This window comes from Piliocolobus tephrosceles, chromosome 7 (assembly GCF_002776525.5).
Source record: "Piliocolobus tephrosceles isolate RC106 chromosome 7, ASM277652v3, whole genome shotgun sequence".
NCBI classification, from domain to species: Eukaryota; Metazoa; Chordata; class Mammalia; order Primates; family Cercopithecidae; genus Piliocolobus; species Piliocolobus tephrosceles.
This window is the reverse complement of record NC_045440.1, coordinates 99,151,791-99,169,598: the sequence shown is the minus strand read 5'-3', so window position 1 is coordinate 99,169,598 and position 17,808 is coordinate 99,151,791. Positions and strand designations below refer to the sequence as shown.

Genomic DNA, 17,808 nt, shown 5'->3' with positions numbered 1-17,808 from the left:
TCTTCTGTATGAGCATCCCTGTCTCTTAATCCTTCTTTCTAGTGTTTCTTATTTTCCCACCTTATTTCTTCCCATAGCTTGCACTGCTCTGTCATTGTGGTTTAACTGATAATTTGCACAACACAAAATAACAGTCTGTTGAATTTACTGGTAGATAATTTTAGGTTCACTTTTTTAATTGGAAAAGTAAATTAGGAACATTTACTTTTCATACCATAGTACTAATTCATAATTACTATTGTACTCAAGAATTTGCCTATTCTAGATACCTCATGTAAGTGGAATCACACAATATACTTCACTGAGCATAATGCATTCAAGATTCAGGTATATTGTGGTATGTTGTGTAATTTCATTCCTTTTTAAGGCTGAAAAGTAAATTAGGAACATTATCTTTTTCTCTCTAAAATACTTTGCAAATTAAGCTATGGGTTAGCAACCTTCAACAGAAAAAAAGTTCCATATCTCTAAGTTGAAGATGTGTTGCTTTCTGCTATATTAAAATACAATTTTAAAAAGCTGACTTGTGCCATACTCTTTTTTATTGTTACATAAATCTAAGAAACAAAATTTTCCACAATTGGCTATAAAAAGTAACACAGAACTAGCTTGGTTCCTATAAAAGTATCCTTTCAAATTAGAAAACAAATATTCAATGTAAAAAAGTCACATACTTTTCATAGTTCCATCTTCTTCTTCCTCATCCTCACTGTTTATCACCATGGTCCCCAAGTCGGATTCCAACATGGTGCTATTATGTTCAATCATGGTCTGGGCCCCTTCACTCATCGTGCTTGTGGCCCGCATGGTGCCCACACTCTCCACACTAGTCTTCACCATGGTGTGGGAATCCAGCTCATCTTCATCCTGCAAGCAAAATACTGCAATGAGGGAAGACTTTTCTGTGACAGGTGGATTTCTTAATTCTTAACAAGAGAATGAATACATTATAGTTTTAATACTTATAAAAATACGATTAGTACTGATTTTAATATAGACATACATACAAATGTTATTTTAAGAGCAAAAATTATTCAAAATAACCTAAAGCTTTAGGTAATTAAAGATCAAGCAACAGAAACTGATGAAGCAGAAGGCTGCTAGTTGCTTTTAAAATAAGGATTAAGATAAGTGAACTATCAACAAATGCATAACAAAGAATATGGTGACGAAAACAACTAAATATATAAAAGAGAGTACCTTTAAGACAGAACACATTGACACTTTGTATTATAACGGGCATAATGATGTCTATAACCTTGTACAAGAGCCATTAATTTTTTCTTTTAAATTATGGCAAAATATACAAATACATATACATAAAATTCACCATTTTAACAATTTTTAAGTGTACAGTTCTATAGCACTAAGAATGTTCACAGTGTTGTACAACCATCACCATTATACATTTACAAAACTCTTCATCCTCCCTTTCCCCAGTCCTGGCAACCTCTATTGTACCTACATGAGGTATCTAGAATAGGCAAATTCATGAGTACTATTATTCATACCATAGTACTAATTCATAATTACTATTGTACTCATGAATTTGCCTATTCTAGATACCTCATGTAAGTGGAATCATACAATATACTTCACTGAGCATAATGCATTCAAGATTCAGGTATATTGTGGTATGTTGTGTAATTTCATTCCTTTTTAAGGCTGAATGATACTCCACTGTATGAATACACCACATTTTGTTTTCCTATTTATCTGTTGATGACTATTTGGATTGTTGACACCTTTGTCTACTGTGAATAGTGCTAATGTGAACACTGACCTACAACTATCTGTTTGAATCCCTATTTTCAGTTTGGTTGGGTATCTACCTAGAAGTACAATTGCTGGATCACATGGTAACTTCATATTTAATTTTTTGAGTGCCCAAACTGTTTTCCACAGTGGCTATACCATTTTACATTCCCACCAGCAATGCACAGGATTCCAACTTCTCTATGTCCTTGACAACACTTGCTTTTCTAAAAAGTAATAGCCATCCTAATGAACATGAAGTGTTATCACATTGTAGTTTGATTTGCATTTCCCTAATGACTAGTGATGTTGAGCAATCTTTTCACATGCTTATCAGCCATTTGTATATCTTCTTTGGAGAAATATCCATTTACCCATTTTAAAATGGGTTGTTTGGTTTTTCTGTTGTTATTACAAATTCTGGATATTAATTCCTTACCAGAGATATAATTTGCAAATATTTTCTCCCATTTTGTGTGCTTTTTACTTCATTTATAGCATCTTTTGATGTAAGTTTTTAGTTTTGATGAAGTCTGATTTATCAGTTTTTTTTCTTTTGTTGCCTATGCTTTTTTTTCTTTTGTTGTCAAATCCCAGCTTTTGAATGTTTCACAGAAGAATTGAGTCAGTAATATAAGTACAAATTAAAAGTGCTCTTTAAAACATTCACCAAAGATATACTGGAATAAGGTCATAAAAATAAACTAACAAATCCTGTCTGAAAGACCAACTGATAATGGCAGAAGGCCAGGAGTTTGAGACCAGCCTAAGGCAATACAGCAAGACCCTGTCTCCATAAAAAATTTAAAAATTAGCTGAACATGGTGGTGTGCCTGTAGTCCTAGCTACTTGATGGGCTGAGGCTGGAGGATTGCCTGAGCTCAAGAGTTTGAGGCTGCAGTGAGCTATGATGGTGCCACTGCCCTCCAGCCTGGGTGACAGAGCAAGACCCCATTTCAAAAAGAAAGAAAGGACCAAAGAATCGGCTATTTAGAAAAACTTGATTATGTACTGAAATTCATTTATATTTATTCCATTTTTAGTAGAAACATATAAGTAAAATCTAGTTCTGGCAGAGTTGACAATGCAAATCTGAGAACATCAATGTTGAGTCTCAGCAATTTGGGTTGTATAATATAACAATAGTTGGACAGCTGTTTGATACCTTTCCTCTTCCTAAACCTACATGATAAGCTTGGGCATTATGTCTCAAAGTCGTTTGCACTTCTTTCATGATCCTTTCTCTTTTAGAAGACCTCTTCATTCTCAAGCCTTCAACAATCTAATACATCGAGGAGTCTCAAATCCTGAAATCTTCCTATGTCTTTACTTATTATGTAAATGCTTAATGACATCTAAAATTTGACAGTCCCAAATCAGATATTATTTGTCTCTCTAGTCCCTCCTATCTGTCTCCATCCCCAACAATCACCACAAAGCATGGTAATCTTCGCTTGCTACATAAAACTTCAACATCTTCTTACATTTATTTTCTCTTTCATTCCCTATATATGTAGTTCTTTTAAAAATTCTCTCTTAGCTCCATGTCTTCTTTTTCCATTTCCACTGCTACTGGGTATAATCCTCACTACCTCATAGGTGGTTTACTGCAGCTAATGCTTCCTGACTGAGGACTCTCCCATCTAACTTTCTAGAGTCAGGCAGACATTGGTTCAAATCCTGGCTCAAATCACTTATGAGGCATAGGATCCTTGTCCCCAAAGATTGATGATTAAATAAAAAGGTAAGCAAAATGCCTGCATGCTACCCGGAACAAGGTAGTATCACACCTTTCTCAAAGGACATGGCATTATACTAACCTTTCTTGAATACTATTTCTATTATTCTACGGAAGAATCTACAATGGCTCCCAGTTCCTGCCTTCATTAAAGCTAAACATTTCTGCCTAGATTTCAGTGTCTTCTATGGCCCAATCTTATTTTCCCATTGTTCATATAACCTCCAATACAGGCAGGCTGGACTTTAACTGAATCTCTTCTTGCCATAACTTCTTATGATGCTATGCTCATTAAAGACTTCCTTTGTGTACATGTCTTATTCTCTATCCAGAACGCCCTTCCCCTCTATCCATTTAACTAAATCCTACCTAGTTTCAGATCAAGTATCTACCACTTCCATGGCTAGTTCAGTCTTTGTTAATTATTCTCTTTTCTAAACTTCCACAGAATTTACAACCTGCATTATACACTTTTGTATTCAATTTATGATCTCATATTGCAAGCAATCGTTTTGCAAAATCTTTTATAAATGTAAGTACCCTATGGACAAGAATGTCTTTGAGTGCCTCTGAATCCACTAAAGTGCTTCATTTAGTATTCAAAACACAGTAAGGATTTGTGAAAGTTGTCAGAATCAAAATGAAAACATTTCTGTTTAAAACAACAAAAAAAACAAACAAAAACCAACCCTGACAAATGGAGCAAGGGAAAGCCATGCATAAATGCCTGATAGCAAAAGCTATCACAAAAGACTCTGCCAAAACCACCACTTTGCACAACGGCCATTGCAATCTTACATGTAAAATACTGCGAGGACATCTACCCAGCAACTGCCTATCCAACCACAGACTGGCGCACAAGGATAAGGATTTCAAAACAATTAGGCAATTCTCCCCAATTTTCCTTTAAAAACCTTCGTCTTCCTTTACCCCCCGAATATACACATCATTTACTATAGCACCTATACTAGCACTGCAATGCCCTATTCTAAAATAAATGTTACTTTCTTTTAGAGAGTCCTTGTTATTTAGGTTGACACGTTCAATACATATTGACTTCTTCATGGAATTACAAAATCAGGGACCTTTACAGTTAGAGAGAAACTAATTCAAACCATCATTTTATATCTGAAAACACTGAGGTCCATAGAAAATAAAGAGACTTCCCTAAGGTCACACACCTACTTAAAAGTAGATCTGGGACTAAGAAACAAGTTCTTTTATTTCTTAGCCCATTATTCTACTACATACATGTACCTAAATTACGTTTAAATTTTGATCTACTTGAATGCTTAAGTTTGAGGTGCAAGCTTACAATTTTAAAAGCTTATATCACCACCTTCTATTCCCAAAGAGTCCCATACAAATTATGCAGTACATTCTAGTCCAAGCCACCATCTTCTCCCACTTGGAGCATGAAAATAGCCTACTGACTGTTCTTATTGTTTCCATTTTTGCCCCGTTAGTCTCACTCACATAGGCAGATTGATCTCTCCAGAAGACAAATGACATCATGTTACTCTCCTGCTAAGGACTCTGCATTTGGCCTCCTATCACACTTAGAATAAGATCCAAAACCTTTATCATGTCCAAATGTGATCTGGCCTATCCCATCTAGTAATATCTGCCAATCCCATCTCCTATCACATTCCTGCTTGCTCACCAAGCTCTAACCAGGCTGACCTCCTTTGCTGTTTCTTGAGCATTCTAAGCATGTTCTTCCTTTTAAGTCTTTAAATTGGCTGATCTATCAGACTGGAATGCTCATCCATAAACCAGATTGATAATTTATTTAACTCAGGTCTCTATTTAGCTGTGACCTCCTCAGTGAAGCTTTTTCTGACCACCAATCTAAACTAAAGCCGCCATCATTTTCTATTCTTCTGTATTCTTCACAGTCTATACCTGGCCTTCATGACCACTAGAATGTAAGTCTAAAGAAGGTAAGAGACTGTTTTAACTTCTGAATCCTCATTATTAAAACACCTAGCATACAGTAGGTACTTAATAAATATTTATTTAATGAATAAATCAATTTATATTTTCACTTATTAATCATCCAACAAGCATTTATTGCACATCAAGTAGTAGACAAGACATTGGAGATACAAAAGATGAATAAGATAGTTTCATTCCTGAAATTTCAGTTTCAGGGAGTTTGTGATCTAGGAGAAATCTATTACCATGTGAACAATAAGTTACAGGACAATCTATTAAGTGCTATAAGAAAAGTGTTGACAGTAAAATGGGAATACCAAGAGTAGAGCCTCTAACTCTGCCTTTAGAAAGTGAAGAAGGCCCTACAGAGGAGGCTGAACTTGAGTTAGCTCTTAAAGGATGAGTAGACTATATATTTAACACAGGTAGATATATTTGGGTGGAGTGTTTTACAACTGTTTACATTAAAACTAAACTCAGACACATTCCTTCTCAGCTCAGACACCCCAAGATTGAATTACGTGTCATGCCTCTGTATTCCCTCTGTATTCTCTGTGCTTATGCTGATTTTACAGTACTGTAATTGTCTATCCACTTGCCTTGTCTAAATCCCCCATTAGACTCTCAAATCTATAAAGGCAGTAACCCGATCTTGTTTACAGTTGTATTCCTGATGTCTGGTAAAAAGTATTGTTCTTTTTATGTAATTTGTTGAATGAATGTTAAATCCCTCATTATGAGGTAATGCCAAAACACAGAACGAAGGACAATGTTATGAGGTTATAGTAACATAACGTTATTATTATAAAACATAGAACGGCTATTGAAGATATTATACTTTGGAACAGGAAATAAGGCTAATAACTAGAATTATTCAGTTGATCATTCATTTAATAATGAAAAAATACTTATCATTGAGTTGGAAGCACTATGCTAAGGTCTCTTTAATTCTCTTTTGGCTGGGCACAGTGGCTCACGTCTTTAATCTCAACACTTTGGGAGGCCAAGGTGGGTGGATCACCTGATGTCAGGATTTCAAAACCAGCCTGGCCAATATAGTGAAACCCCATCTCTACTAAAAATACAAAAAATTAGCTGGCCATTGTGGCACGTGCCTGTAATACCAGCTACTTGGGAGGCTGAGGCAGGAGAATCACTTGAACCCGGGAGGTGGTGGTTGCAGTGAACCAAGATTGCGCCACTGCACTCCAGCCTGGGAGACAGCGTGAGACTCCGTCTCAAAAGGAAAAAAAAAATTATCTTATTAACCCTGAGAGGTGCTATTAATCCTCTTAGGCAAAGGAACCTGAGGCTCAAATAGGTTTCATAATTTGTCCAAGGTCATACAACAAATAAGTGGAGAAGCAAGAATTCTAGCAAGGTCTAATTCTAAAACCTAAGACCTACCTTCTAATTATTTAAGGCTTTTAAACTATCTAAGCATTTCTCAAGCCCCATTTAACTTACACTACAGGTTTGCAAGAGCATGTTTCATTTTCCGAAGTAAAGAGATGAAGATGATTTTACATCAGTTCCTTTTTCAAATCTGCTGGTTGAATATCTTATTTTATCACAGTTGCAACCAGTTTATTCCCAAAACACTAAGTCTGTTTTTACATGTGTGAGTCATTTGTCTCTTATCCTTGTGAGATTCAAAGCTGTGACCATTAAACTTAACAAGAAACCTAACATCTGATTGGTATAAAATAGTCTTTAGCCTCCCTATATTCTACATTAGAGTTGAATCTACAAAGGGACAATAAGGCCTGAACCTCTGGATTCACACAATTGGCTTAGATAAAATTGTAAAAACACTGAATTAAGTTTGGAAGGGATTGATCTTACTGCATATTATTTTTACTTACGTAGTCAATTTGCTAAAGAATGCTAATCTAATTTACAAATTGACAGTAAAAAATAGCAATAAAAATAGCATGAACACTCAATTCACTAATGAGAGGGTGACACACAAATAGAAATTAATAAAGTACAGATGGAATAACTAGTTAAACAAAATTAGAAAACTCACTTATAATTTGGTGATGGTGTTGAAAACTTTTAAGCCACAGCTTTTACTTTTTAAAATTCTTAACTTATTCTTGATATTTTAGATTAGTATTATAATTTCATTTGATACTTTTTATATTTTTATAATGAAACATTTATGTTTTTTCAAAATTATATTCCACTTACATATACTGTTATTCCTCACAAAAGAAAAGCAGAAGGGAAAACATGTTGATACTTTATAGAAAAAGGTCTGCAGAACAGATGCTTCCCTACTGTAGAAAGCAGCCAATTCCAGTAAGGAATACAACAGCACTTTCAATCAGTGGCCATCATGTGCCAGGAATGCAAAACAGAGTACTGATGATAATCCAGTTTATGAATCATAAAATCCACATGGAATACAAATATTTGAAAACATTATTAGGAAATCCTACTCCACTGCTAAGACAGGCTTATGCTAAAATAGTCTGAGAAATAATCAGAGATTTTGCATTATCTACTAGTAGATACATGTAATAACTGCTACCTTAAAGCATTTTCTAAATACTCAGTAATTGACTGAATTAAGGATAAAAAGTATTTGTCATTTGTGAGACTAATTTGTCATTAGTGTCCCAAAGACAAATACTTTAGAATACAAAATTGTTTCTATATTCTAAAAATGTTTAGAATATAAAAATAGAATTTTTCTCAGTTAGGATACCTATTTGATGAGATAGTTAGACTACTCCTTAAACAGGTGTCCTAAATGGAAAATATTCTAATTTTATTTTGCTTCTTAAAATGACATTAAACACTTCTTTACTGTACATGCAATCACCTAACAGTATAATATCAGTATAAGAGCAGTGATCTTAATTACTTTCATTCAGTTGGAAAATTCTAATGAATATGCATTCTGCTATAGCATGAAAAAAATATTCGTCAGAAAAAAATGTGTAAAATATATACTTGAAACAATTATACAAAAAGTTGCATTATAGTGGTCTAAATATTTTTAAAACCTCTTAAAGGTGCTAATTAAACAGTGAATAATAAATGTAACAAACATACTACAAATACATAGCTGAGTTTTCAAGACAGTTAGGGCTCAAAACAGAGCTATGGTAATAAGTCAAATCTAACTTGAGGGCTTCTTTAGAGGCATGCGATGATGGGGGTGGGGGATTACTGGTTAAATAAGGTTTCTATTTTAATAGATAAAGGGGAAAAGGGAAGTCTTTGGTTTCTTTCCAAAGTAGAAATGAAACCTTCACTTAAAATTGGGAATTTTGAAAGACTACATCCTCAGGAAAAAGGTAGACAAGAAACAATTTACCCAGTGGCAAAGGAGATGACAAGTCTCACCTGAGCTAGGTAAGGTAGGGGACAGGGATTGGGAAAACTCCCTTTAGAATTTATAACCATGGTTTAGGCCTTCGATTTTACATCACTCACATGCTCTGGGGGAACCTCGTACTGAGAAGTTAACCAAATATAGCCCCAGTAAGGTAGCACCCCAGGTGCCTGATAGAAACAAATACAAATCCATGTTACAGGGATGCATACTGAACCCTCAACTCACACCGTTCTCAGAGATAAAATCTAGCCAAACATGAACTCACTATTCCAAAGATAAACACATGAGTAAACAAGTCACTGAGAATGGGTAGAAAGAACAAACAACAGAATTAAGATGCCCTTGCTCCTTAGAATTAATTTAGTCCCCTTAGAAAGCTGGATCTTGGGGTAAAATTAGGGAAGAATAGACAGTATCATTCTAAACTACAAAAAAAATCGAACACAAAAGTAGAAATATTCCGGCTAGAATGGAAAGCAATGAGTAAGTTTGATTGAATTAGGGGATGTCCTACAGCTTATGGATGCTTTGAACACTGGGAGCCCAGCATAAGTTGCTTGGCAAAGGAGTGATAGGAACCATGGGAACTAAAAGATGATTTGGAGAAGGAAAGACCGGAGAAAGACTAGAATCAGAAAGTTATTACTAGAATCCAGATTTGAGGATAATTAATTAGAGCCTGTACTAAATAGAGTCATATAGTAACAAATGACAAGTTGAATCTGAAAGAAATCGCTAAAGAGGAATTAACATTTTCTAGAAAGTTTCTAGGCAGTCAAATATAATGGATCAACAATAACTCCAATATTCAGAACCTAAAGAGATCAAACTGAATCTAAAGAGAAAGTTGAGAGATTTTAATTTGAATAAAATAGATAACGCCAGTTATTTGTAATCAAAAAGTGACTTACTATACTTTGTCACTTGACCACATGATCAAGGAAATGAAATCTATTATTCATTTTCCCATCAAGTAAGAAATCAACAAGGCATGTCCAATGCAACTGCAAGAACATGAACACAAAACTGGGAAAACTAGGGTAAGAATCTTTCACTTCTTTCCCCATGCATAACTGAATTTGGGGACTGTTGACTACTTGATGCTAACATGTTAACCTAGGTTGGTAAATAGATTTTAATCAGTGAGTTAGAAAAGGCAAAAATCAAAGGGTACTACTGTACATTTGCTTGTATGTCTCGAATCATGTAAGAGTCCTACTAAACTAAAAACACTCTATCCTATAGCAAGGTGAAACTACTGATGTGACCCAACAGAGCATTACCTTTAAATTGTACTTCCAACTCTGGTAAAGGATAGCAGTTACCCCATTGTCCTTGTTATCAATACACAAAGGTTGTATCTCTTTATAGTTTCTGTGTTCCAAGTGAAATTGCCCACGGTAGGTCAACTGGTAACTCTGATCCAATTGAGCTAAAAATTACCGAGAAAACATAAAAAATAATCTCTTTCAAATAGCTGCCCTTAAGTGCCACTTCAATGTCTGACAGGCTGAAAAAAGTAACAAATCGGTATTCACCCATTAAAAACTAAGATTTACAGTATCTGAAAATCTGTAAAAAGAATTGTCTTCTCATTGCTGTAAGTAGGTGGTCTTTCTCTTTCACTACAAAATCAGCTTAATAGCTTATACAGCTGCTGTCTTTGACATACCTGTCTTTAGCAAACAGAAACTTCATGGATCCTAACTTTTTGCACGTTCACAGGCAGGTTTTAAAGTTACATCAAAGGTTTCAGGATCTCCAAACGTCATAAAAGACTTATTCATCAGTATAACAAGGCTAAATGGTGAAAAGGCATATGGGCAGGACTTCAGAGGCTCCATGATGCAAGACTGTACAAGTTTTTGGCATTATAGGAGAAGTTTCCAAACAAAAGATTACCTTACATCTCCTGTGCACAATACTAGTATACAATAGAGTGAATTAAAAGTAAAAGCAACCTTAACTGTGACATTTCTTTTTTCTTTCACAGCCAAAGCATGTCAAAGGATTGACAAAATATAAAGAAGCTTATAAAATCAAATATTTTAAAATAAGAATAACACCTTTAAAAACTGTTGTGTTCTTACAAGCAGTTTATAAAATATCCACAAGAGGGAACCAAAGACAAAAGACTAAAATTCCACTGTTTGGAGATTTACACAAATAGGTTTATAAAATAGGTTATTACATTTACTAACATACCTCAATATCTTTCAGAAATAGGCTAATGGTTCCTTGATAAATTTTTAAAAAGTGACATATTTAAAATACTATAACCACTGTCATGTTGATACCTTTATATAAGCAATGTTTATGTTCCTCAAGGACAACAAATGTCTTTCACATTCAGTAATCTCCACTTGCATATAATAGCAGGAACTCAATGAACAGGTGGTAATTCCACAAAATTGATAGAAGTATACAAAAGGAAATAATCAATAGTCACATTAATTTATCAAAACTTCATTCTAAATTGCTTTTATATGAAAAGATTTATGATTGTATTATCTTTTGTTCCTAGAACAAATACAACTAAGGGCTAAAGGGTCTTTAAAAATATTTTTTTCTTTTCTTCATTCTTTCTTTCTCTCATTCCTTTTCCATTATCATAGTATTCTAAGAGTAAGCAGAAATTTTGTTGTTGTTCTTTTTGGTTTGTTGGTAGTAAACATAAATTTTAATACATAAATTGTATTTTCATCATTTAAATGTTAACAACAGAAATATCACCTACATAAACCTAGATATAATTTTGTAAAATAATTTTAGAAAATTAATTTCCAAAACATACAATTCAAAAGAAGACTACTTGAAACATGCTAAAGCAACAATATTGATTTTAACATACAGTTTACATCATTGAACTTCCTGCTAAAAATGAAATTCTGAGGCAGAAAAATGTCAGGGCAACAAAAAACAACCTCCCCCACAACCCAGTATTTTTCACACATTTGACTTAGGCATTGCTAAAGAAATACTTCATGTGCTACTGTACACCTTATTAATTATTAAATGCAAATACATTCTGTATTGATGATTTTGTGGCTGGCACTATCCTTAATGATGAGTAAAAGTCAGGCAAAACCTGTTTAAAACAGTTTTATACATGTGTTTCTTGATTTGATAAATATTTACCAATTAAATATTTATGTAATAAATGCTGTGTGCCAGGCAAGTGTGCTAAGGTATAGTCTTTTCCTTGAGAAATGTATAGTTTAATGGGGAGTTAGAAAATAGACAACTACAGTGAGATAAATATTCTCAGAGCTAAACGCAGTATAACGTGGTGAACACAGAGGAGCACTTGCCTAACTGAAGCCTGGAGGAGCCCCATGAAAGGCTTCCTCTTTCCAGAGGAAGCAATGGCTAGGATGTCAAGACAAAAGCAGCAACCTACACTTTTCTTTAAATACTTTTTGAGCAATCCAATCTATGCTCATGGTTTAACTACTAACTGCGGAAAGCACTGATTTCCTAATTTGCCTGAGTTCTTTCTCCCTTGGCATTCAGACCTGCATATCCAACTGCCTGCTATACAAAATGACTTAAGTGACCTATGGACACCTCAAATTAAGTAAGTGCTAAAGTAATCTCATCTTACACAGAAATATGCCTTGGAGAGAATACCGCTGGAGAATACTTCAGCCACAGTGTAAGAGGCACAGTGTAAGTGCAAAGTGAAAAAACAAAGGCTCTGACTATGCTATCGAGAAGTGTAGTTGTAAATAATTTGTTGTTTTTTCCCTTATTTTTTAAATGGTCAAAGGATAACTATATTTTTGAATGAGGAGAAAGGGCCCAGAAGAAAGGGTTCATGTAGCTGACTAAAGAAACAAGCAGAGAAGGGGCCTTTCGAGGGAAGTGAAAAAACCAAGAGCAATAAAACAATTATTGTTCTTCATGCGTACCTCTATCACAGTACTTGTTACATTGCATTATAATCAGTTATCAGTTTATTTGTCTCACTCATTAGGTTGCAATCTTCTTGTAGGCAATTACCATGTCTTATTTTTCTTCCATACCCATATTTATAAATGGGAAAAATATATAACCTCTGAACCAGGGAGACAAGGAAACATAGTGAGGATACAGAAACATATTAAAGTTAAAAGAAAACTGACATCTAGTTAGTGCCATAAGAAAAAAGTTATAAATACTGGAAAGAAAGAAACTATATTTGCAGATGACATCGTTGTCTGTGTGGAAAATTTCACAGAATCTACAAAAAAACTCCTAGAACTAATAAAAATTAGTGTGTATGGCAAGGTCACAGGATACAAGGGCAATACACAAAAGTCAATTGCTTTCTTACATACCAGCAATAAAACTGAAATTTGAAACTGAAAAAAATTTCAACAGAAAAAAAACCCACTTAGGTCTAACATATTAAAACATGTACAGGATCTGTATACACTGATGCAAAAAATAAAAGATGATCTAAATAAATTGAGAAACATCCCATGTTCATGAATTTGAAGATTCAATACTGTTAAAATGTCGTTTCTTCCTAACTTGATGTACAGATTTCATTCAATCCCAATAAGAATTCCTGGAAGCTAATTTAGAAACATTGACAAAATGATCTTTTCTATGGAAATGCAAAAGACCTAGAACAGCCAAGGCAATACTGAATCAGAAAAACAAAATTTGGTCAGGAGTAGTGGCTCACACCTGTAACCCCAGCACTTTAGAAGGCCGAAGTGGGTGGATTGCCTGAGCCCAGGAGTTTGAGACTGGCCTGGGCAACATAGTGAGACACTGTCTCTACAAAAAATACAAAAAATAGCCAAATGTGGCAGTGTGCGCCTACAGTACCAGCTACTCGGGAGGCTGATGTGGGAAAATCACTTGAGCCCAGGAGGTCAAGGCTGCAGTGAGTGTGATTGCTGCCACTGCACTCCAACCTGGTTAACAAAGCAAGATGCCATGTCGAAAAGAAAAGGAAAGGAAAAAGAAAATTGGAAGATTCAGTGTCCAATCTTAAAACTTCTACAACACTATGATAATCAAAACAGCATAGTACTGGCAAAAGAATACACACATATAGCAATGATATATCAATGAAACAGAATAAAGAGCTCAGAAACAGACCAACACAAATACAGTCAACAGATTTTTGAAAAGGACACAAAAGCAACTCATTGGAGAAAGAACAGTTTTTTAATTAAATGGTGTTAGAACAAGCTGGATATCCATACGAAAAATAAAAATAAAAAAAGGACCCAGACATAGACCTTACAGCTTTCTCAAAAATTAACTCAAAATGCTTCAAAGACCCATATAACATGCAAAACTGTAAAGCCTATAGAATAAAACTCAGGAAATAATCTACATGACTTTGAGTTTGGTAGTGAATTTATAGACACCAAAAGCATGAACCATGAAAAAAAGCTGATATTTTCATAGTAAAACTAAAAACTTTAGCTGGGCACGGTGGCGGCTCATGCCTGGTAATCTCAGCACTGAAGGAGGCTGAGGCAGGAGGATTGCTAGAGACCAGGAGCTTGAGGCTATAGTGAGCTATGATCATCCACTGCACTCAGCTTGGGCGACAGAGTAAGACCCTGTCTCTAAAAAAACAAAAGGCAAAAACTAAAAACTAGAAATTTCTGCTCTGTGAAAGACACTGTTAAAGAATGAAAAGACAAACTAAAAATGGGAGAAAACATTTGTTAAATACATACTTTATAAAGGATTCGTATCCAAAATACACAAAGAACTCTTAAAAATTCACAATAAGAAAACATACAACACAATTTAAAAATGGGGAAAACTATTGAACATTCACTTTGCCAAAGATATATAAATGGCAAATAAGCATATAAAAAGATGCCCAGCATCTTCATCACTAAGGAATTGCAAATTAAAACGAGATACCACTAAACACCTTTTAGAATGGTTAAAATGCAAAAACAAACAAACATAAACCCTGACCATACAAACTGCTGGTGCACAGCAACAGAAACTCTCATTCCTTGGTTAGTAGGAATATAAAATGATACAACTTTGGAAAAGAGTTTGGCAGTTTCTTACTAAGCTGAACATACTGTAACATCCAGCAACTATGATCCTAGATACTTACTCAATGTACCTGAAAACTTATATCCACACAAAAGCCAGCATATGAATGTATACAGCAGCTTTATTTACTAATAACTGCCCCAAACTAGTAAGTAACCATTGAAGATGGCCTTCAATAAGTTAACAGATAAATGAACTGTGGTGTATCTATGTAATGTAATACTATTCAGTGATAAAATGGGTTATTAAGCCACACACACAAAAAAATGGATGACTCTTATAAAAAACATACTGTTAAGTGAAAAAAGCCAGTCTGAAAAGGCTGCATAATATATGATTCCAATTATATGATATTCTGGAAAAGCCAAAACTGTAAATGGTAAACAGATCAGTGGTTGAAAGGGGGCTGGGGGAGAGTTGATTATGTGAAGCACAATGGATTTTTTTTAAGGGTGATGAAACTGTTCTGTTTGACACTACAGTGTATCATATGTATCATTTTGATGCCTAATACCATGCATTTGTCAAAACTTTACATCATAAAGAGTGAACCTACTGAGGCAGGAGGATCCCTTGAGACCAGCAGTTCTAGACCAGCCTGAGCACACAGTAAGACCTCTGTCTCTACAAAATATTAAAAAAATTAGCCAGGCCTGGTGGTGCCTGCCTGTAGTCCCACCTACTTGGGAGGCTGAGGCAGGAGGATCACTTCAGCCCAGGAGTTCAAGACAGTGAGCTATGTTTGTGCCACTGAACTCTAGCTTGGGTGAAAAAGAGAGACCAGTCTCAAAAGCTACAACGACAACAACAACAAAAAGAGTGAACCTAACGTATGCAAAATTTAAAAAACTAATTTAGGAGGTCAGGGGATCCCAGGGTGAAATGTAGAAATGTGGCAAAAAAAAAAAAAAAAAAAAAAAATTAACTGTATTAAAAATGTATTGAAACAACTTCACTGAAGGGGGTGAGAAGAAAAGGTACTAACCTAAGTAACTTTGGAGTAAGTGAACTGTGAATTCTGTTAGACTAAAGACAAAAGGAATGATACATAAGCAGTGCAACTGATAATGTTGTTTTCAATGTTTTCTATACCGGTTAAGAATTCTGAAACCACTAGACATGTATACTGGAGGTGAAAAACTTAGTAAATGAATGATGGGAGCCAGGTTTCTCACTACTGGAGTTGTAGGTTATAAACAAGCAAGGGGACTCACCTAGAATAATAATGGATTAGAGTCAGACACATCAGTATAAATTAATGTTTAGTTTAATACAGATACAGATGTATACACATACATATATATATATACATACACACATAGGTGCCTACATATGTAGTTATAAATGTGTATATACACAGGTTAGTATACACACATTTATCTCCTTGCCTCATAAGCTGAGAGGGCACAGAAGCAACAATGTCCCACAGTAAAAAAAAGTCCCCGTGGAATTCAATCTTGATTTCCTACAGTTTTCCAGTAAAAGGAAGTAGGCTCCTTATTCTAGGACTGGAACAGGAAATATACAATATGAGCCTAGAATATCTTATAGTGTCAGAGAGTAAGGAAGTGTTAAAAACAAAACAAAACCCCACAACGATGGGGATATGTCATAGGGACAAAGGAGCAAAAACAAAAGGTTCCCAATGGCCAAAGCTGGAACAATTTGAGCAAAATAAATAAATAAACATAGTAGTATTGGACTATAATCCAAAATATAAACTAATAACTGTGAGTCAATACTGATGCAAATGACTGAATAAATGGAGAGAGTAGACAAATATCCTGTGTAGAAAAAATTCTAAATACTCAATCCTCAAGAAAGTTGAGAATAACCCCCCACTTCTTAAATGTGAGCTGTGTACTGTGACTTCCTTCCAAAGAGTACAGTATGAAAAGGAAGAAAGAATATTTTACTGTAAAGAAATGTGACATGCTACCTCAGTCAGGTGATCCTGGTTAACATCAACAGTGGTAAGTCATGTTGACAGAATAATTTACTCTTGATGTGATGAGACTTATATTTATCTCTGGATCTTCTCAAAAACCAGTAAGCTTAGTCTCATCATTAGAAAGAAAATCCCAATTGAAGGATATTCTACAAAATATCTAACCATTATTACCCAAAACTCTCAAGGTCATCAAAAACAAGGACATTCTGAGAAGCTGTGACATCATGAACCCTTTCTGTGGATGGCTTATATCATTTAACGTCCTCCAGGGAAATATATGCTTGCCACAAATGACAAAATTGCATTCGTTTTTATCGTATATATACCATGTGAAATTAGCCAAGTGCAGAAAGACTAAAGAAGCTGATCTCATGGAAGTAGAGAGTAGAAATGGTGTTTTCCAGAGGTAGGGGAGGCTTGTGGAGGCTGGGAGTGGTAGGGAGAGATTGGTCAATAAATACAAAATTACAGTTAGGAGGAATAATTTCTGGTGTTCTACTGCATAGTACAGTGACTATGGTCAGCAATATTGTATATTTCAAAATGGTAGAAGATTTTGAATGTTCTTATCACAAATAAATGATAAATGCATGAGGTGATGGAAATGCTAAATATTCTGATTTGATTTTTACACATTGTATACATGTATCAAAACATCACACTTTACCCTGTAAATATGTATAATTGTTATGTATCAATTTTTGTTTTTTAAAAAAAGAGAAGCCTAAGGAGATATGATGACTAAATGTAATACTGCATCTTGATGGGTCCTAAAACACAAAAAGAACATTAGGTAAAAACTAAATAAATTTGAAAAGAATAGGCACTTTAGTTTCAAATCTGTATTAATATTGGTTCATTATTTAGACAAATGTATCATACAAATATAAGATGTTATAACAGGGGAGACTGAATGTGGGAGGCATATGGAAACTCTCTAAACTATTTTTGTATTTCTTCTATAAATCTAAAACTATTTAAAAATAAAAAGTTAACTTTAAAAATTGAGAAAATCCTTTGCTTCTTATTTTGAGCAAATATTTATTATCTGTT

At 34.6% G+C, this 17,808-nt stretch overlaps 1 protein-coding gene across 1 annotated transcript in view; it reads right to left on the bottom strand.

Annotated features, from left to right (window-relative positions):
• STK3 (serine/threonine kinase 3) overlaps positions 1-17,808 on the bottom strand; it is a 335,851-nt gene that overhangs the window by 99,274 nt on the left and 218,769 nt on the right. Inside the window, exon 9 of the mRNA XM_026454966.1 lies at positions 675-867. Within this exon, the coding sequence (XP_026310751.1) occupies positions 675-867 (193 nt within the window). The remainder of the gene's footprint in view (positions 1-674; positions 868-17,808) is intronic.